At 35.2% G+C, this 24,022-nt stretch overlaps 1 protein-coding gene across 2 annotated transcripts in view; it reads left to right on the forward strand.

Annotated features, from left to right (window-relative positions):
* Positions 1-22,952, forward strand: part of LOC122798752 (hyaluronidase-1-like) — a 519,492-nt gene extending 496,540 nt beyond the window's left edge. For both annotated transcript variants that reach the window (XM_044067858.1, XM_044067866.1), the window contains exon 4: positions 21,967-22,952. In XM_044067858.1, coding sequence (XP_043923793.1) covers positions 21,967-22,287 — 321 coding nt within the window. In that variant the 3' untranslated portion in view covers positions 22,288-22,952. The remainder of the gene's footprint in view (positions 1-21,966) is intronic.
* The last annotated feature ends 1,070 nt before the right edge of the window (positions 22,953-24,022 follow it).

The following is a 24,022-nucleotide window of genomic DNA, read 5'->3' on the forward strand; positions in this document are numbered from 1 at the left end:
ATTAGCATTGAACATGTGGCTCACAGCTGACAAATGTGTTTTCTGAACTGTTCATATTACCATCCTTAGTGGCTAAGTGCGGACTGCTTACAGTGAGTTGCTGGCTGCTTATACTTAAATGCAATATATTTTATTAATTAATAGTGGCTCCTGTTTTCTTTTACTAATGCTCTGTTGTCTCTTGTGACAATGCACAATTTTGTTTTAATCTTGCCAGTAAATGCAACATTAAACTATTCTTATGTGGCACAAAAAGAGGACAACATTTCCTGATTCTGGCCCAGAGAGAACTTAATGAAAAAACACCTTTCCAAATTCCTCTCTTAACCCTGAAAAACTCATTCCTTCTTTCTCATGATGACGGGCAATTTTAATGATTATACAGTAAAATGTTGTGTGTGGTCATGCATCTGACCAGGTTTAAACATGTAAAAGAATCGCTTTGAATAGGTGCATTTCATTTTCAGGTTAACTACAAGTGCTTGCATATCATTAGCTTGCAACACATTTCCCTGCTGCCACTCACTCATATTGGCTAGTGCCCTAAATCCCACTAACCTGATCCCGGTGAAGTAACAATTCGCTAACTACCCCTCACAGAACCCTGATCCTAACCCTAAAATCTCACACCCAGTCCTTAAATTTAAACTCCTGTTCAGTCACTTAACCTTAAACCTTCTACCCTCTCTAAACCTTATCTCCAGATCACTCTCCAAACCTAAAAATACTCTCCAATCCCTAATTCTAACATTCCAATCCCCTACGCTCAGTCCATTAAGCTAAAATCCCCCTCTCCTCCCTCCCTAATCCTAACCTTCCACTATCTTCCAATCTGTCCCTAAACCTAAAATCCCCCTCCCTTCTCTAACTGTAATTTCCTGATGACTTCATAAACCTAAAACCCCTCCCATCTTTAAACCTAACCTTTTGATCCTGTCTGCTCACTCGGTTAACTTAAAATCCCCCTGCCTTTCCTAAACCTGACTTCCCCCTCCCCATTTTTCTCTTCACTTACCTGGTCCATGGTGAGCACTTGCTCGCTTCCTTCTGTTGTGGTAGCTGTGTCTCTGAAATCACGTTCGAGTATAAGCACCTGTTTGGGCAGCTGGCTGGAAGGTTTATAGTCATTCAAGTCCCTGGTTGCCAGTCAGTGTAATGTGAGCAGATGGGTCTTGAGTAGCTGTAGAACAACCTGCAGCAGTTATATTCATAACATTTTCGACCTTCTGTCTGTCTGAATTATTCTTCAGCGTACATTTAAATCAAGATTACAATTAAAAACCAGCATTAGTGATTCTCTGCATAGTTCTCAGCAAAAACAGTTCTACCCTTACCAGCTTAATGAAAATTTTCAAGAATGTAGGTATAGTCAGCAATCTTGGTCTTTCACTTGATATGGAATATTTAGAATAAGACAAGAGTTTTCAGATAGTTATTCATGAAGATAAAGGTCTAGTTTATTTATTTACTTATAAAGTCAAATCTTTCATTGAAAGATTCAGAAATGGTTTAGTGACAGGGCCAAAAGGATGATGTTTAAATGCTATATCTCTGCATGTGTTTCTATACTTAATGGTGTATGACATACCTTTGCTTTTTAACATTTTTGTTCTTTACATCTTCAAGACTACAGCTGTCCCAGTAAGCTTTTACAATGTTTTGACATAAAGTGGACTGACAATAAGTAACTACGTAAACGTTGCTGAATTATGGGTGTAACACACATATTCCTAGAATTGTAAAACAGAAGGACCATTGCTCCTGCCCTTAAATCCTGTATTGTGCATTTTATGTTTGCAGAAAGAAAACCCTGTCTTCTCATACCACTGAGATAAGATGATGAGAGGTATTCATAATCCAGGCCTTCGTATTTGTGCAAAGCCAAACATTGAAGAGCGTCTATGCAAATATGCTCAGTACCAGTTAATAACTTGAGAATGTAAAAGTGAAGGGCTGTACAGATACTCCTACAAGCTTTGGGGTTGTCTGTAAATTCTAAAATGGAATAACTTTGGTCTGTTGTATGTGAATGTGACTGTTTAAATGTAAAGTAATGGTTACTTTTGGCAATTTTCATAATTAAGTGCTGAGCGTGGATTTGTACTAGCCCTCATATATTATTACTGGTGTGCAATTAAGGAGAGCGTCGCTCAGCACACTTATATAAAAATTAATTTCAAAAAGACATGTACTTAGTGTATGTTTGTACTTATGTGGACACCCTTATCTAGATAGGACAGCTTAAAGGAAGATATCAAGAGTGCTGTCCTGGAAGAGGTTGGAGAGGACAGGTACTATGGGGGAATACACACTCTGTTTTTGAATTTTTTTGTATAACAGGGAAGTTGGTGATGGAAGAAGGGAAGAGGAAATAGATGAGTAGATTAGGGAAAAGTTAAGGAAAGCATGCATCATAAAAGACAGACAAGACAGAACACTGAGGTGGGCTAACATTGGTGTGGGACACAAGACATAGATGGCAGACGGACACAGAAGGGGGAGAGGGAGGAGGTGACAGAACAGGCACTTCCCTGATATGGATGACCTAAGAAACTCCCACTGCTTGATGAACCTGCAGTGGGGGTCCCCTGTGACATGTGGATGGAGGCCTTAGTTGGCTTGATGGATGGAGCCGACCATTTCAGTGAGTCTGTAATCCACTGGAAATCTTACATGGGTTGTAGACCTAGCTCCTCCTCCCACAACCATATACTGAGGCAGATCCTGAAGCTCATGCCATTGATGGCTTTCCAGGATATGCCACACCAGGATGCCCACAGAACTGGTGTCTCCACCCCGACTCTGAGAAGACATCCCCAGGTAGGGAGATGGTGATCAGTCACAGACCTGGGAGGTATGAAATTTGACTTGTTCTGGAATCTCTGGACCTTTAGAAAAGGGAATATAAAAGAGAGAAAAAAGAAGAAAATATTAAATAGAGAGAGAGAGAGAGAGGGTAGGAGAGACATGAAATGGAAAGAAAGTCTCATAATCTGCTTTCACTATATTTTATTGACAGTGCATAGTAAACATTTATTAGGCAGAGTTACTGTATAAATTTGTACTACATATTACATTCTGCCAAATGATACTACTACTATTGACTAGGGTAAAAAGTTACTAATTTTTTTAATAATTTATGTACTTCTTTTCTTTTTTTTTTAAAAACAAGTTTATTGATTTTAACATACAAAATAAATATCATAACAATTTTATACAAGTAATTAAAATAGAAATAGTTATAACATTCAATAAAATAACCAAAGTATTTACAAAGACATCCACTACAAATCAAATCAATTGATTAAACTATAATGTCATGCTATTGAAACTAAGATTTTTTTAACAGGTTTTGTAAAGTATCCCATATAATATAATAAGATGTTTTTCTAGTAGTTCTTGATTTTATTGTCATCAATTCCATATGACACACTTCAGTCATAACATTTTTAAATTCATTAAATGAAGGAGGGGTATCTGAAATCCAATTTCTGGTTATTATTTTTCTAGCCACTGCTAGAATAGACCATAATAAGGGAAGTTTAACTTTTTTAACACTTTTAGGAACAGGTGTGTTAAAAAATATAAGTGATTTAGAAACAATGAAATTATCTGTAAAAAGGGCCTGCAAAAAATCATTGATTAACTTCCAATATTCCTTCAATTTTATACAGTCATAAAACATATGTGCCCAATCAACATTTATTTCTACATTACATCTTTTACATAAGTTGTCTTTATTATTTATTTTATTCATCATTAAAGGTGTATAGAAGGATCTATGTAAAAATTTCCAAGTAAAAAGTCTCCAATTAATGGAAGAAGTAGTTTTATAAGCAGATTCCAATATATATTGTTTATCTTGTTGTTTTGGTGATTCACCATTAATGGAAATGAAATAATTCCAATAGGTATCTGAACTGTAATGAGTTTCTTCTCTGATAATTTTATGTATGTATGAGAGCTTACCTTTATCAGAAACTCTATGTTGTAAATTTAATATCAAGTAATCAATCAGTATTGGAACAGATTATTTAACTGTTAAAGACATTAAATCAATTTTATTAATAAGATGTTGTCTAAAAGTCTGAATTTCTAACCAACATGTTCCTCTCAAATCAAATTCTTGCTTTAAGAAGTCTAAATTTTTTACTTTATTATCAGACAGCAACTGATACCAATACTTTAGATCATTCTCTGTGACTAAAAGAATTCTTTCAGAAGTGGTTGACAAAAGCATACCTTGTGTATACATTATAGGGAATAGAATAAAATTCCATTCCTTATACTTAGGATGCATGAATATAAAATTAAGATAACTGATAATAATGTTTAATGGGTAACTAACTATATATTTTGGTGTAATGGATGAAGTACAAAATTCTTTTAGTAACCATAACATGGGGTTATTTACAATAATATTTTTATGTATTAAAGAGATTTTCATGAAGTGAATGCTAATTAGTTCCCAGTAATCTTTCCATCTTGCAACATATGACTGATCTATTAACAAAGTAATAACTTTTATAATAGAAGAGATAGTATATAAATTAAAATCTGGAAATGAAATGCCCCCTTGAGACCAGCTATTAGTATGTTTCTTTAATGCAATCCTAGGTCTATTAGGTGCCCATAAGAAATTTAACATTAGTGAATTCAATTTCTTAATAATTATTTTTGTAGGTGGGAGTATTATTGCTTGTATTAAGTATAATATCTTAGGGAATACTATCATTTTAATAATTGTGAGTCTCTCTTCCATGGTAAAAAACATATTGTTCCAGCTATTGAAAAGATTTTGTATATTAAGAAGACAGGTACTATAATTATTATGTATAATAGATTTGATATCTTTAGTTAATATTATACCTAAGTAAGTTATCTGACCTGAGTTGGGTATATATTTGTTAAAATCATTAATGAGGACATTTTTTCGTGTGTATATTGGTAATATTTTAGTTTTTTCTTCATTGAATATTAAACCAGAGATATTTTTAAAATCCATCATTTTATCAAATAAGGACTGCATAGAAGAGTTAGATCCTGCTGATGTAATTAGAACATCATCTGCAAAAAGTTGAATTTTAGATATTGTATTTTCATCTATATCAAATCCTTCTATATCAGTACTGTTTCTGATCAAATTAGCACAAGGTTCCATTATTAAAGTAAATAATAGTGGAGAGAGTGGACACCCTTGTTTTGTACCTTTTTAAAATAGGTATTTTTTGTGAGACATATGTTCCTATCTTAATGTAAGCCAATGCTCCTTTATATAGATGTTCAATTAGATTTACAAATGCATCTGAGAAGTTTGTGCACTTCAGTAAGATGAACAAGTAGTCCCAACTTACTGAATCAAATGCTGAACTTATATCGAGACTAATAAGTGTTAAATCTTTCTTTTTCCTATTTGCAAAATCAATTAACGTTAAAGTTCTCCTTATATTATCAAAAGCATTTCTATTTACAATAAAGCTTGTCTGGTCTATATCTATAATGCCTGGGATGATTGTCTTTAATCTATCAGCAAAAATACTCATAAACATTTTATAGTCAACATTAAGTAATGAAATAGGTCTATATGAAGTGCATCTGGTTGGGTCTTTATTGGGTTTTAAAATTGGCGAAATAAATGTGTATTGCCAAGATGGGGGAGTTGTTAACTCATTTTGGGCCAAAATAAAAACCTTATGTATTAATGAGTAAGTACTTTTGGGAAGAATTTTATAGATCTCTGGTATAATACCATCATTACCTGGTGCTTTGTTTGATTTAAGCTTGTTTATTTGTGTAATAACCTCTGTATATGAAATATTTTTATCCAATAGTTTAGTCTGTTGTTTATTAAGTTTTTTGTTCATGTTTGTGGTTTTAAATTTCTTTATTTTATCTTTAGGCTCCATGTTAATGTTATTATGATTAATTTTGTGAAAGTGATTTCTAAATTCATCTAATATTTCTGGTAAACTAGAAACATTCTTCTTTTTCCTTGGAGAGAAAATTTCTTTGATATGATTTTGTTTATTCAACCTTTTTGTTTTATTTTTAAGTCTATGTAAGTATTTGGGACTTATTGAGTAAGACAAAAACTTATATTTCTCTAATGTTATTTTAACTTTATGAGTTAAAATTTCTTTGTATTTCTCATTTAATTTATTTATTTCTTCAATGACTTTTTGTCCATAATATTTTCTTTATTATTATGTTTGTATGAGTCTAATTTGCTTTGAATATCTAGTAATTCCTTGTCCCAAGATTTCCTTTTATTATTATACCATCTGATACTTTGTCCATATAAATATGATTTTAAAGCATCCCAAAGATAAACAATGGAGACTTCAGGTGTATTGTTTAAGTCTAAAAAATGTTGCACTTCTGAAAGTATATAATCTTTATAGTCTTTTAGTTGAGTTAAGTATGCTGGTATCCTTTTGATCTGAACATTGTTAGTACTTTTTATCATAAACTCAAAGACAATTGAATTATGACCTGATATAGGACACACAATGATTTTAGAATTAAGTCTGTTACCATCTGGTTAGAAATAAAGACTCTATCTATTTTTGAATAAGTTTTATATCTGTTAGAAAAAAAAGTGTATGGTAATGATTTTGAATCTATCTGATTATTAATATCATTCAAATGATATAAATTAACAAAATCCTTTAAATGTTTTGCATTAGATGTAATTTTCCTTTTTCCTATAGTAGTAGTATCTTTTTCATGTAGGATACAATTAAAGTCACCTGCTAAAATAATATCTCCTATAGAAAATGATATGATCTTATTGAGATGGTGTTTCACTGTATTAATGCCAATTCCTGGTATCCAATATACATTGATTAATGTATATATCTTTCCATTAATCTGTATTGTAACCATACAAAACATTCCTTTATCATCTTTATAAGACTTAATAGTTTTAGGTATGGGCATACTTTTATTCCATAAAATAGCCACTCCTCTTTTTTTCTGAGTGTGTTCTGAACTAACCAAGACTGTATATTTATTAGTGGCTAATTTATCAATATCCTTTTTCAGGAGATGTGTTTCTTGAAGGAATACTAAGTTGGCCCTATGCAAATTAATGTATCTCATTAAACTTGTCCTTTTACATGGGTTGTTCAATCCATTAATGTTTAAAGAAATTCCTTTTAGAGAAATCATTTGGCTTTTATAAACATATAAAACATATAATCAGAATAACAATTAACAAAATGAGTGATATTATACCTCCTCCTATAAGTGTACCATTAATTATAGCTGTATTTATTGAAAATCTTATGGGATTTTGTATAAGCTTCACTTTTATTTGTAGTGACAATGAGTTTATAAAATGTGTTGTGGATGTCAGAACTATATACAAACAACAATAAACAGGTGAAAATAATATTAGGATTAAACATTGCACCCAGCCTGGAGTTAAGAACTCCAACTTTGAGTAGCACATACCACTCAAGTTATCCCCCTATCCTAAGCAGCAGTACCTCAGCTGCCACCATATCAATTCAATACTAACAATTATTAACTGAAGTTAACCTCATTTAATTAGATTATCTAGTAAGACAAAACTAAACAATTTATAAATCAGCTTCATATAGACAAATAAGAACATTTAGAAACAGCTCATATTACTATGTACATCTATTTTGTATAATACACTCATAATCAAATAGCATTCTAATAAACTTGATAATGGGAACCGAGAGAGAGAGAGAGAGAGAGAGAGAGAGAGAGAAAAAAAAAGGGGCATATCTATATATTAGTTTACTAAAAGTTTGTAAAAATAAGTTCTTATGTTCATTTGGATTCAATAACTTAGGCTATTATGGTTCAGACATTACATATATTAGGGTATTCCTACTTTCTGCCATAGAAATGCAGTTAACAGTTTTAAAAACTTTAAATTATTGCACCAAAGCTTTCTTCTCATACTTATTATTGCCAGTTAAATAAAATATTTATACTCATACATATGTTTATAAATCATACTGTACAGCAATGTAAATTCCTAGTTATACATAAATCATTGTGAAGGAAGCCATCTGTATTTTATGTATCTGAACTGTTGCTTTAAAATATGTCACATGACAGTTTCTTCTAAGATATAATCATAATGATACTTGTGCTTGTCAATTAGATAAGTCAAATGATGTATAACATTATATATGTTTAAATCATAAGTATTTATATACATTAATATATTGCAGTCATGTAAGCCTTCAAAAACATGTGTATATATGTTTTACCTTCTATGCCTTCTAAAATATCTCACTTGCTTACTATGGCATACTGAATCATTTAAAATCATTATAACTTTCATATTTTATAAATTACATCTTAAATAAGTAAGTTGTTATAAAGAATAACTCACATTTAGATGTCATAAAGTTCGTTTTTCATCACAAAGTCGCATTTACAGCAGTTCTACTTCCTGGAACAGTGTTCTTCTTGAATCTGTGATGTGTCAGTGTGAAATCAGGGGTCAAAGTTCAAAATGACTGCATTCAGCTTCTCTGCGTGTATTCTGAGTGTTGAAGCTTTTAAAACAACTCGAGGACACTATTCACGAGGTAACCCACATCCCAAATTGTCTCCCTTAACATTCTGGTGGGAATTTTAGTAAATGCAAGTGACTGACATTCATTTAGTAATACAAATGAAACTCAGCAGTGCAAAACCTTCGCGAAGTATTTTACAAGTCATTACAGTCTCTGTGACAGTGAAACCAAGCCTACAGTTATTTAACATATTATACAACTTATTTTTATATGCCCCATTTCATTTTCTCATACAAATCTTATTATATACATATATCAGTATTATCAGAAGCATATAACTGTACTTATAAGAGAGAAAGAGAGAGAGAGAAAAAAAAGAAAAGGAAGAGAGTAGAGAAAAAAAAGAAAGAGAGAAAGAGAGAAGAAAGAAAAAAAGGAAGCTACAAAGAGTATCTACAAAGAAATATTACTTGCTGTTTGTATTAATAAAGTTAAACCTGAAACATATTATTTACAACTATTTTAGTTCTAATTATTTGCAATTATATCATGACATATTATTTGTAAACATGTATAAGCAATAAAGTCATGGTATAATATTTAGCAACAGTGTTTAAACAGCATATATAGTTTTAAAGAACTAATAAGTTATTATTTCACTTTTTTCCATATATTTCATCATACTTCTCTCCTTGCCCTCCCCCACCCCTCACTAAATGCATAGTTTAAAAAGAATGCCATTATTTAAAACAAGAAGAGAAAGAAAATGTATCAAATTACTAACCTTAGGTCTCTTTATCACAAAGAGAAACAAGTTGATTGATAGCATGTTATTAGTTCCTCAGAGAGTTTGACTATTTATGAAACAAAACAGTTCTTTGCACACAGAAAAATAACTTTGAATAAATCCTTAAAATATTTGTGGCTTTCTGGAGATGCAGTAACTGTATTTGAAGAGATTAAGAGAGAAGGAGAGAAAAAAAAAATATAGAATATGTCATTTGTTTTTTTAGTCTTTTTTGCTTCTCTGAAGTCTTCCAAGAAGTTCCTGTTGCCATCCTCTTTAACGAAGGACTTGCCCATTCCATATCTTTTATTTTATCTAATATCTTATTTTTTTTAATATACAGCAAAGCAGAGTCCAAGTCTTCAAAAATTCTAGGACCATCAGGTAAAAAGATTTTTAGTTTGGCAGGAAATAAAAGGTAAGTTTTGAACTGTGCTTTCTTAAGCTCTCTTATTAATGGCAAAAAAACTTTTCTTTTAGTTATTACCAAGGAAGAATAGTCATTGTCAAAACGCACAGTTGCTCATTAATTTTAATAGGTGCTTTAGCCCATGCAGATTTTAATACCATCTCCTTGTCATAAGATGATAAAAATCTTACTATAACTGATCTAGGATACTTTTTGTTAGAGTTAAAATTAGATAAGGACCTATGGGCTCTTTCAATACCAAATGAAAATGCTTCTGACAAGTCTAAAGTTTTGGGAAGCCAAGTATTTAAAAAGGAAGTAATGTTGTTACCTTCTATATTTTCTGGCAGTCCAAAAATCCTAATATTATTAAGACTAGATCTGTTTTCCAGGTCATCAAGTTTGGATTGTAGATGTGTGTTCTGCTTCAGCAAAAACTCAATGTTAATTTCTTCTTCCTGGATTCTGTTCTCCATGTCATTAACAGTCTCTTCTATGCCTGTAATCTGAGCCTTCTGTTGTTGCAAGTCTTGATGTAACAAATCCATTTGTTTTGTAGTTTTTTCTATGAAGTTATCAATTTTAGTATCCAGTTTGTCCATTTTGGTTATTAGTTGCTGAATAGTAGATATCAGAGACTGAAGCTCTTTCTTGATGCTGGAATCCTGAGTGTTTGCCTTACTGGAACTCATTTTGAACAGAGGTGATGAAAGAGAAATTTCCAAGATGATTTCTGACAGGAAAATTATTGAAATTTTCTTTCTTTTTTAGATATTATTCAAGAAACTGATATTCCAAACGTATTTAGAAAGAAAATTATTTCATTAGTTGATTTTTAAAGTAATTATTTCCTGTCAGTGCAGTTAAGTTGGTGGAGCTGAAGAAATCTGCTGCTATCCTGTGTTCATCCTTGGTCACGCCCCCATGTACTTCTTTTCTGATTGTCATTTATATTTGAAAGAAATCAAAAGTTGTAATGTAGTCCTCCCTTTTCAGATCTATAGAATGGAACAGATGAAACATGAATGTCCTTTTTATACTACTTTAATAACATAAGCGATATGAATGTCTTATATCAAATGTTTCACCCTCCTCTGCGACCGTTCTTTATTGCAGGTTTCTCCTCCTCAGCCATAGAAATAATCAGAAAGGGAATTCATACTTTCTTACCTGAGTTATACCTGTGCACAGCTGTGGAATACATTTTTTCCTAACAGACATTTTTACTAGTAGATATGATACACTGGATACATTTATTAATTCAACAATTTAGTGGGTCTTGCTTAACTAATGCAAATTGCTAACAGTTATTACTACTCTGCTTATTCCTGATAAGCTTTGTTTCATTTCCTAACTTATTTTTTTTCTGTTTTTGGTACCAAAACATGCTACATGATGTACACTTTTCCTGTGATGTGTTATATTAAGAGGCACCAGAGTGTCTGTGGGAAGGGGGTGGGCAGAGGCCTAAGTACTGATGTGTTGCTGTTAATGCCAAAGGTACATTTCCTTACAGTCTGATAACTTTAACAAGAACCTACACTTGACCACTATAATATGCAGTATGACGTGCACTACTTACTTATGTTTTCCTGTGTTAATGCACTTTCAAACTACATGTAAGGCATACATCACCTAATTAGTGGTAAAATTAATTGAGCAGTACAGCATGCAGGAAGTTGTATGCAGGTCATACACTTGCATCCTCCTCCCAACTCTGTGTAAGGTGTTGTGGTTAGCGCTGGTCAGCCATTTTGTATGTGCATAACATATTCCAGAAATATGTTACATACTTCAGAAAAGCATGCGGTTTGTACATCAATAAAACAATAAACTCTTCTTACTTTGTATACTTTAAAAAAGTTATGCATTTCCTGCAGTTTCATACTATTGATCTATATGCACATGTAAATATAAAATTCAGTACATTCATACATACATATATGGCTACATCGACATAACCTAGTTAGACCTGCACACGTACAACACTTTGCTTTTCCTTACATATTCATTACCCATTTTATATTACAGGAAAAATGCTTACTATAGAATTCTGGCCTTCTCTTCTACACCTGAGCAACGTAACAGGCCAGCTGGTCCTTCCTCTGCTTCCGCCTCTGCGGGTCATTGTACCTTTGTCAACACTGCTGCCCAGAGTAGGTGATCACAATCAGGGATGATAGGTGCTCCCCCAACTTCTGCCAGATATTAACTTTTTTTTTCATTCTGTGCAGCGAGAGCCTGGTCTAACTTCTGGAAGTATGACAACTGCAGCAGTTAGAGAAGGATCTTGGCTTCATTTTCAAACCAGCTTGAGGCTTAACCCAGGACTTTCAGAGATACCATCCTATGAATTGCCAGTGAGAAAGTGAAGGATGACAATGTTGGACAGGGGATAAGAGGGTGCAAAACTTTCAGCAGTGTAATACCTGTAGATTTCTTGCATTGGTGGCATTTCAGTGCACTGGAATATATTTAAAAGGTGTCAGAATTTTGGGGGAGTAATCTAAGGAGTTTTGATAGCATAATCTTAATGTTGGTAATGTAACTTATGTTTTATGATGCAGTCATTCATGATGTCAAAGCTGATTATTGATAAACTTTTAATTTGTATTGCATGCATTTTCAAGTAATTTATAGTACATAGAGTTTAGTTTAGCTGAGCTTTATTTGCATAGGAGCTTTGTAAATCAGCATCCATTTATGGCAGTAGGCTTAAGTTCTCCATATTAAACACTGCTCTGAGCTGCACTTATTTCTGATAGTCCATGGAAAGCACAAACAAATTAAAAGCAATTATTAAAATTATTAGAAAATCACCAATATTTGTACAGTTCACTAAGATCAATTTACCAGAGCATAAAATTACAATTATGGTATTTTTCTTACAAACTTTAGAATCACTGGACTGGAAAAGTAAAGGTGCCACTTTTGACAGCTGTGTGGGTGTATTTTGACACTTTCTGGCCTTAAATGATTACTAAGAAATAGGACAGCAGGATAAAATGAATTAGCCAAGTTATGGTAACACTACATATAATAATTACTGGATGCAAACACTAACGGTGGAAAATCAAAATAACACTCAGTACACTTTTGCAATACCTACTATTAAACTGTTTCAGGTTTGTGTCTTGTGTGTGAGGCAGGTTTAATTGTAGCCCTCAGATTATGCTTTCAGGTTACAGCAGGCAGAAGCAACAAAGATCAAGACACTGGAGAGACAACTTTATACTTAAAGAGAATCACATCCTAGTGGATGCTCTCAGGACATACAGGTAACATCTCTTTGGAAAAGGGGCTGGGAAAAGCAGACAGAGAGAGCTAAGGTGTGGAATCAAGTAGTGATTGACATCGGTGCTGTAGGGTGAAAGGAACCACACATTGGCACAGTGCAGAAAGAGAGCAAATGACCTAGTGGGATGTCCAAGGACAAAATCTTGGCAGAACGCAGTTGCTTGCAGTGCCAATAGTGGGGCTGTTCCACAATCTGACCAGTAACACCTGATGAATAGTCCCTTCTTTCTATAAGAGGTAATGAGTTAATGTAGATGACAATGCCACAAGAATCATCACAGAAGGTGTGGACACCAGTTCTTTCAAACCACTACAGCAGTCACAGTATACCACATAAGAAGGTTATTGCATAGGAGATGGCTATATTCCATGCTGGTGTATATTTCCAAGGATAGCTGTGTAAATAGAAGCCATTACATTTTCCATCAATGGGTGCCCCATCGATGTTAGGCACACAAGAATGTTCACACTGTTTGCACAGTAAGTGTGTCCATCATCTGCTTATATGTAAATAATTTTTGCTTGATCTAGGCTTAAACATGCCTTCACTTATTCCTTCACAAGCTAGGCACTAGAACACAACACTTCCACGGTGCCAGCACAATGGACTGAACTTGAGAGGACAGTGGTTGTCAAGAATGATGCCATAACTCTTATATTCATGATACAGCCTGAGGATAGTGGCACACAGTTGCAAAGTGTCCTGGTAGGACTCCCAAGTTGCACAGCAGGTACACAACTCCATATACATTGACTCAGGCTCACATAGTCAACACAATGATGACATAATATTGCAACCCAAAGAGGGAAGATAGAGTATAGCTTAACACCAGTTTATTATGAACAGCAAGAGCACATTCTAGAAGACTTAAGAGTTAGAAGTACCTGCAAAGGTGTGACAGTGAAGGCATATGCCACAACTAGCTTTGGAGACACTCAGTGCCTTGGCTGGCCAGCAACAGTGGCAGATGTACCATGACATTATAGAGGGTCAAGCCACTGCCACAAAGAATCAGGTAGAAATGGTTACAGTACTGCAGGGTATATGTGAAGAATTTTTATCAGCATGTGGAAATGGTGGAGGCTAGAGACAATGCAGTAGTGAGCTTCAGGTGCTGTACGGTGGCCTACACAGCATCCATGTCCACCTCCAGGTGCATACTAGCAAAGACTAGACTCCCATAGGGGGCACATCTGGACAGGGATGCGTCTGCACACATAGGGGCTGAGTAGGTTGCATCCGATGTGATTTCCAAGGTAGAGCTATAAAAACTGCAGGTGAAACAACACAAAAGAAGACAAGCAGGACTCATCAACTTTCTTCAACACATGGTAGATGCTCATAGTTGAGGTACTGGCTGAGTAGCACTGGTAGCATGTAAAAGTTTTTCTGTATCCATCTGATCACACCAACTAAGCATCAAGCGGTCATGCATGAATTTACTCATGATCACTTGGACCATCACCTACGCTGTTATTAGGGGGCATTATGTTTTGACACCTTAGGTATATAATCACACTGTCATGGAAAAAGTTCAGGCATGGATATGAATACACGTCTACTCACAGCATGTGTAAAATTGTGATATCATGCAGAAGGAAAAAAATGTGTGTGTGTGTGTGGGGGGGGGGTAATTTGGTTCTGCAAAGTATTATTTCAGAGAGTATTATCTGGGTACTGAATGGTGATGTATAAGTAGGACCTTACATTTGTACTGTGATAAATCCTGCCAATGAAACTAGCACTGTTGCCACTTTATTCTCAGGACTGCACCAGCAATAACTATTCAATAGTTTTGATGACACACCGGATTGGTGTTGCTGAAGGAACTATGTAACCTGATGTGCTGTCTCACCTGAGCAAACATCATATAGCAATGGCCAACATTACACATGCCAACTTCTTCTGCACATGCAACAATACCCATTCTTTTATATTACTACTTGCTATGCAGCCTGAAAAACTGACAGATCATGAACACTCCTAAAAACAGTACTTCTGAACAACTTTATATGAACATTATACTTAAATGAGTCATTACACATCTTCTTATGCCTTTATCATAACCTTATAGATCACATTTGACAGTTGGGCATTACAATGGAGATATGACATGCAAAACACATACAGCATTTAATTAATTGCCCATAAAAAAACAAACAAAAAATTCTTTAAATAGCAATTAATCTGTCTGATAAATAGTGACAGTAGGCCATGCACCACACGACATAGCCCACAACTAAGACTGCATGCATCGTGTTTATTCTATGTGATATTAAAGTAAATGTACCACAACCTGAATGTCACTGTCGGTAGTAATGTATTAGGTGCTGCCACTTTGCCTTTGCAGCCATGTACTGTGCGCAAGCCTGCAGCATGGAGTTCTGTAATACTGTTGTCAGCTGACCACCATTACTGTAATCACTGGTTGAAGGAACAGTAATAGGAGCTGTGCTGCCATCACGAGGTGGTTGAGTACCAGACCAATGTATAATCATGTTGTGCAGAATGCAACACATGATAGGCATCCTGCATGCAGTAGCAGGGTCATACTGAATCACTCCCCCAGACTCATCCAGTCAATAGAAACAAACTTTGTGCAGGCAAAATGCTGACTCAGTGACAGTCCATGCCTGGGAAGGGGCTGTGCTAATTTGTTCTCCAGTAGTTCCCCTATGGTTATGAAGTGGTGTCATCAGCCAGGGTTTGAGTGGATAGTCTGTGTAACCAGTAAAAGCAAAAGGGGGGAACATAACAAGAGAAGGGGGATTTACTACTAAGCAAAACATTAACCAAATTATACCTGTAGAGATTAATATAACTGGAAACATTTGCTTTTGCCAAGAAGTGACCACAAGGAATCCTATCATGCAGGAAGATGCAGTAGAGTGAGCTTGTGTGCCAAATATGGGAACTTCCAGGATTCTGGAATGACATGTTGGTGATGCACCACCCAAACATCACACACTGTCTGGCAGGTGATTGAATGGTAGCCCTTCCTGTTACAGTAATGAAGCCATGTTTTCCAGACAGAGCCCTGAAGGCAACATGAGTGAAATCTTTTGTACCAAGCACCTCTGGAAAATATGCCATCCTATAGAAGGCACTCATAATTCTGGCTCGGTCCTGAGGTGACATTGGTAGATAAGTATGTCGAGGAACTTCTGAGGTATTTTCAAAGCAGAAGCCATAGAAATACCCAACGTGTTCTCAGTTTGTCTCTGGAAGGTTCTTGTGATAAGTAATGTGAGAGCTATGAATACATGGTGTCAACAGGTATAGGAAGACCACACATACCCCCCATTCCTCATCTCTGGGCCATACAGACTCACAAAAGCCCTTACAATATCCCTGCCAACTGTAAATTTATGAAGGATTTCTTGGTCAGCAAAGTTATAATGAATCAGTCTTTGCCTATACCTGTACCTTCTTGGCTGGTAAGAGTCCTTGGGCATCTGTGTTTTTTTTGCAGCTGAGACTAGTATCTCACAAGAAATAGCCAGGCTGGCGGCTACAGCAAGCTTCTTTGCTTATTGCAAAGCAGATAAAAAAGCATGAATTTGCCTTTTATAAGTTATCTGTTCACAGAACAGACACATAAAAAACAACTATGAATTGCAAACAAGTGGAAAAATATGTCATTTACATACATGTGTCACACAAATTAAAGGCATTCTTCATCTACATCTCATTAGTGACTCATTTGCCTGTGTTCTTCTTTGTCTGACTAAGTTGGCAGCACCCAAGTGCAGCTTGTCTCTATGAATCTCACTGAAGCTGCTATTAGATGCAGCATGTGCAAACTCCCACTATGCAGAAGTACAGTAACTATAAATGCCAGTTTATATTAGGTAATTTACCTTTGAAAAGGACACAATAGTCATAATTCAGCTTATATTCTGTTTTCATTGAAATGTTAAGGTGTCATTCATCCACATTTTAAAACATGTAGAAATGTAGTATTTCCTACCATACTGTATTTGTTGTATGCGTCCCATTCGAGAATATTATGTTCAATTATGTAAATATCTTGGGTAGCATATAATATAGCAATAACCCACGCCTGGGTGTGGGTAATGCTGGATTTACCCACGGTTGGCGTGGTTTGGTCCCAAACAAAGCCAACCGTGGGTAAATACAGCATTACCCACACCCAGAAGTGGGTTATTGCTATTATACCATGACATTATTTAAGAAAAGAAACTATTACTTTTCTTAAATAATGGCATAGTATAATGCCTGTTTACTGCCCTTCCGCAGATGTCTGGCATCCGTGGCAGTTCTGATGTACTGCGCGCCTGAGCAGTACATCAGAGCTGTGGGCAAAAGCAACGGAGAAAGCAAGATCTCAGTTGCTTTTTTTTTACTGTTTTCGCTATGTTAAATGGGTTTAACATAGCGAGACAGTTTTAAAATAAGCAACGGAGATGTCCGTTGCTTATTTTAAAACTGTCTCGGTATGTTAAACCCATTTAACATAGCGAAACAGTAAAAAAAGCAACGGAGATCTTGCTTCTCCGTTGCTTTTTTTTAAAAACCTGTCTCGCTATGTTAAATGGGTTTAGCATAGCGAGACAGCTTTAAAATAAGCAACGGAGATCTCCGTTGCTTATTTTAAAGCTGTCTCGCTATGTTAAACCCATTTAACATAGCGAGACAGTGTTTTAAAAGTAGAGTTATACTAATGGAAAAAAGTCCGGGCGACCGGACCTTTTTCCATTAGTATAACTCGATTTACAATGTGCACGCTGGCCAATCAGCGTGCACGTTTTGGGGGGGGTCATGGTATAATAGTACATTAAGATGATACCAAGAGGTATTACTTTAAGCATACTAAATGCATGGTCGAGTTATTCTGTGAAGCCTGTTGGTTAAGATCTCTATGTCTTTAAATTATTAACACAAAATATCACACTACACTGCCAAACAGAGTACTTTATAAGACTGGCAGTCCGATGTGGTATTTTATGTTGGTTTTCTAGCATGGACAACTCAAAATGTATGTAATGAAACTATCATTCTAGGTGATACTAACATTAACTGGTTAAACCTAACCTCTGCCTTCTCTGGTGACTGTATTAACCTATACAGGTTTACACAACTGATCACATCCCCCACACAAATACTAAACAATCAACCAGAATCGACCCTAGACTGGATCCTTGTTTCAGACCCATAAAAATACTCTTTTAACACTTGTACCCTCCTTAACACTCTCAGTGACCATCTACCTATCCTTATACATAGAATCCATACTCAAGATGTCAAAATCCCACTCTTATAGACCATCTTGAAACTTAACTAATTTTAACCAAACAGCCTTTAACAACGCTGTAAATGCTCATAATTGGACCCCTCTTAAATTCCTACCATTAGAAGAGGCAGTACAGTATTTTAATAATATTTTCCTTAACACCCTAAACATTTTAGTCTCACTGCGATACAAAAGATCAAAACTCAGTCATGCTGCTTGGCTTACCAAACCAACGAAACAAATGCTACGATCAAGAGACCAAGCCTGGAAAGAATGGTGTAAAAATAAAACATAAGCAAATAAAATTAAATTCAAACAACTTTGTAATAAAGCAAAGGAATTAGTTAAAAATGATAAAAGAAACTGCTTCTCACAACAGTTCTCTAGTACAAGTAATAACCCTGAAAAATTCTGGAAATCAGTCTCTTCACTCCTTAAACCTTGAACTCCACAAAATCCATCACCCTTTCCAGACAAAGACCCTCAACAAATAGCCCATATTTTCAACTCCCACTTCATAAATAGCATCGCTAAACTCATTAACAAATCTCCACCCAGTATGGATAAATCTCCCGGCAATAACACAAGCACCACAAACTCAACTCCTAAAGACTCCAACTCACACCCTTCAATCCATAATGAAATAAGTGACAACACTCCAACAGTTCCTACTTTTTCCCTAAAACCTGTACCCACCTCCCTAGTATTCAAGTTACTAAATAAACTAAAACCTTGCTCCATATCTGCTGACAACCTCCCCTCCGAATATCTTAAACTTTGTGCCAAAGCTATTGGTTACCTTGTCTCTATTCTAATTAATAGATCCATCTCTGAGTCCACAATCCCTCAGTTCTGGAAAAAGTCCATTATAACCCCTCTGCAGCAAAGTGGAACAACAAATGACTTGGCTAACTATCATTCCATCTCCATCTTCTCTTCATTATTTAAAGTACTAGAAAATGTATACAAAGTCAGCTACTAAAACACCTCAGTGATAACAGTCTTCTTGCCCCTACCCAACATGGTTTTCAACCTGCTAACAGTACTATAACAGCCCTTCTGCCCCTTACTGATGCTGTGAATAAGGCTTTGGACAATGGTCTACAAACATCAGTACTTCTACTAGACCTGTCCAAAGCTTTTTGACACAGTATCACATACTAAACTAATTCAGCAACTTGCAACTCTAGCATGCTCCCAACACTCCCTTACCTGGTTATGTAATTATTTCAGCAGCAGACAACAATCAGTTAAATGGCAAAATATGCAATTGGGATGCATAGTCAATAAAAGAGGCATCCCACAAGGGTCTATTCTGAGACCCGTGCTATTTAATGTGTTCATAAATTATCTCCACTCAGTCTCTGCTCAAAGTTCAGTCATCCAGTATGACAATGATTCTGCTATTATATCATCTTTCATTAACTTCTCTGACCTCCACAAAATAACACAGACTGAATAACACAGACTGTCTTTATGAACATAGACACATGGCAAAATGATGTACCACTTCTTCTAAATCCTAAAAAATCCAAACTGCTGTTGTTCTCATCTAAACCACCTCCACATGACTTTATAATTTGCTATCAAAACAGGACAAGAATTGAAATAGTGCACCCAGCAAAATTACTAGGCATTTCTATTGATAAACTATCCTTTGAACAACATATCCTAAACAGAATTAAAAAAATGCACTTTAAATTAAGCAGACTCTAGACGGAAATCATACATGGACAAACCTACAAAAATAAAGCTGACAAACACCCTCCTACTTCCATCCCTTCTCTACGGCTCCCCCATTTTCACTAATCTACATGCATCCCTAAGCAACAAACTTCAATCATGCTACCATAAAATAGCAAGATTTGCCACTGGACTACCATGTAAAACTCGCCATTGTCTAGCTATTAAGGAATTGAACTGGCTTGAATTCCTCCTTTTCCTTAATTACACTCAACTAACATTAGCTCATAAAGTAATATACAACAAAGATAAGTGCCCCTCTCTTCTTTCTATCCTGGACTTCTGTAACCTTGCCAGAAACCTTTGCTCAACTAACAAACAACTCCTAAATGTTTCCAAACCCAATAAAAGGGCAGGACAGACCTGTACTCACACGCCATATCTAAGCTATTGCACGCCCTACCTCCCTCCATCACACAACTGGAATCTTTAAAGAACTTCAAATTCACTTTATAACATCATTTTCATAATAAATCAGTATGCCCTTGCCTACAAAACTGTAAACCACCTTAAACTTTGATCAGCACTTCAAAACAGCAGATCTCCTATCAAAAACAATTAAAATCTTTTTGTAAATATGAACTTCATCATATATTTGCTGGTAATCTCATTATCTAGCCATAGTGGGCCATTTGTGCTGACAAGCATCTTATTTTGTGTAAATAAAAATGATAACACCAGCCCTAAATAAACTGCGTAAATCTTTGCACACTACATAGAACAGTAAAAAAATACAATAAAAAAATCTTTATTCTTGATGCATTTGTATTGAAACGTATGCTGCTGTATATAAAATGTTTCTTATTTTCTTTTTGAATCTGCTCACTAGCTTACTAAACTATAGAAAATCATATAGGCCATAGAACTATAAAAATATTCCTGTTCTTGATGTATCTATATTGAAATTTTGAATGTTGCTGAATATATTATATTGTCTAGTATACTTTTTAGGATTTCTGAACAGAGATTTTCTCCCCAGGCCTCCAATGAAAATGGATTTTAGACCCAGTGGACTTTCCCGGTCAATAAATAAATAAATAATGTTGAAGTGAACTTCGTAGGAGCAGCATTTGGTTAAATGCCTTTAAATTATTACTTTGACAGGTTGACAGGATCTTCATCTAACATTTAAATCTGTTTGTAAATTTTTACTATCCAAGCGCTTTTCTTTGGAATTGTTGACATTGTTTAGCCTAAGTAAGGTTCAATAAAAGATTTCAGATACAAAAATAAAAATAAGTTCTTAATTTTATGTCAGAGATAACCAAATTTGAAATAACTTATCAAATATAATACCAGATTGTGGTTGAATTAATATATCTAAAAACTTATTGATCAGTTTATAGGAAGAAATGTGTTTTGGCCAAGCATTATAGCTACTTGATTCATATAGATGTAACCAACCTTGTATATAGTATTTCTACTAAAAATGTTGGTAAGAGTATTTGCAACAGCTTGCGTCAGCATGGTCACTTTTTGGCAAAATGCTGGAGAGAAACATTTAAATTGGGTGCTATTCACTGACAGCAGAAGTTTCACTTGTATGAAGTCTGACCAAGAACCTGAGGATATATTGTTCATTTCTGATGACCTGGTGTTACAGTAATTTATTACAGAACTGCCATGTCCTAAGAGCGAAAAGGTAATCGGTATTGTACTGCAAAGTATGTAAGTGTGTTTTGTGTGTTGCATGTGGATGTTCCTGTGTGTGCTACATGTAAGGGTATCAATACACCCTGGGTGTGTGGTAATATCTATTTGAAGTACATTCCAGTACGTATTATTGTATTCATGAAATAATGTGAGTTTCTTTTAATCATACAGTTATTTTGGGGACTTACATTTAAGTGATTACTGTGAATACTTTATACACTCTTGTTAGCAAGTGCAGGCCAGTGATTTTCTGAGATTGTTTCATACATGTTTGTAAGCATCAAAAGAGAGAATATATCCTGTATTTCTGTTTTGCAGAAATCCTGCCTGGCTATCAAGATATATATTGAAGAATATTTGGGACGGTACATTGTAAATGTCACCAGCTCTGCAATGCTCTGCAGTCAAGTCCTATGTTCTAAGCATGGGCGATGCATTAGAAGAAACCACAATTCAAGTGCATATTTACATCTAAATCCAAATTCATTCACCATCTTTCACCGCAATGATGGCAAGAAGCCTGGATTCTACACTCATGGATCACTAAGCAAAGATGACATTATGAATATGACAAAGCAGTTCAAATGTTACTGTTATAATGGTTGGCAAGGGTCACATTGTAATAAAACATTAGTATGACTGACCTGTATGAGTTATACTAGGATGCCTAAAGCATATCTGATTAACATGCTTTCTATAGGTTTACCAACATAAGACTAAAAGTTCAACTTTTTTTTTAATGTTCAACTAATTTTGTGTAATTTTGCAGTATTTTCATTAAAGATCAAAATAACATTTTGTTCATGAATAAAATATATATGAAACATGAGATTATAGTATAGTTTTGAGGGACCACTGCAGCTCCAACCTTCCTAAATGTGTTGCTTCATCTGTTTTCTTTGTGCCTTTTTCACTTGACCAGCAGGTAGGGCCGTTGTCTTGAGAAAAGAACATGGCTCCCAGCATGTTGCTGTTCTTGGCCCCTTAGGTAGTTTTATTTATATTCTCACTTCTGCTGGACACAGTGATATCAGCATACATAAAGAACACCATAGTCATGCATGACGCCTGCAAGGACACACCATGGAACATATGCTGCAGTGGCTATCATTATCTCTTCCTAACTGTAGGTGTCAGGCTGTTGTTTTTCTGAGTTCTCCTTGCCTGTGTAATTTCTGTAATTGTGGCCTCTTATAATAATTATCATGTTTTGAGTTTTGTTGCATTTACTGGCAGAGACAAATCTTTTTTACCATTCTAAATATATAAATACATAATAAATGTAAGTGTATTTTGCATACATACTGTGTGTGTGTGTGTGTGTGTGTATGTGTGTGTGTGTGTGTGTGTGTGTGTGTGTGTATATATATATATATATATATATATATATATATATATATATATATAGGCTCACTACATATGACCGAAAGTTCATATGACCGAAGCCCATTTGACTGAGACCAAATGACCGAAAGTTCATTTGACCGAAAACCCATATGACCGAAAACTGACCGAAAACTCATTTGACCAAAAAACAGCACTGGCAGGTATATGCCCTGTTCCCCACTGCAGTGTGACCCTGGAGTGAGAATATAAAGTTAGGGGAGTGTGGGGGCACAGCCCCCCACATTATGCAACCGTTTTTTACTGATGTTATATGTTTTAATGTATTGCTAATGGATACACATGTATATAATAGTGCATAAACTGTAATTATGTGGGGGGTGTAGCCCCCCACACCCCCAGTGTGGGGGCTGTGCCCCCCACACCCCCCTAACTTTATATTCTCACTCCAGGGATGCACTACAGTGGGGAACAGAGCATATACCTACCAGTGCTGTTTTTCGGTCATATGAACTTTTGGTCATATGTAGTGAACCCATATATATATATATATATATATATATATATATATATATGTTACCACACACACACAAACACTGGAAAGTTCTATGGAAAACCTCAAGGCATTAGTTAATACTGCATCAGAATATTAACACTTTCTCATGCTTACAAAAGCTGCAGATGCGGATAAAGGAACATAATGGCACAATAAGTGAGATGACTGCCTTGACACAAAATAAGTGACTGAGGTGCATTATGAAGAGAAACAGCTGTGGTAGCTACAAATGTATGAACTGTGATAAGTGGTCTTTGAAATGTCTCTCTCTAAATATGTTTGTTTATCTACCTAAATATTAAAATCTTAAGTTGTGACATATTGCTAACAGACTGAGAGCAGTAGAAGTAAATTTAAGCTGTCATTTGGCACATGAGCAGAACCACTGCTATAGTTCAGATAGATGCTTGGGTACCAAGAGTGACAACCTGGGAGACGTACTACTCAACCTCTTAGAGCAAGAAATCTGACCAA

This window comes from Protopterus annectens, chromosome 1.part0 (genome assembly GCF_019279795.1).
Source record: "Protopterus annectens isolate FY-2018-M chromosome 1.part0, PAN1.0, whole genome shotgun sequence".
Classification (NCBI taxonomy): Eukaryota; Metazoa; Chordata; order Ceratodontiformes; family Protopteridae; genus Protopterus; species Protopterus annectens.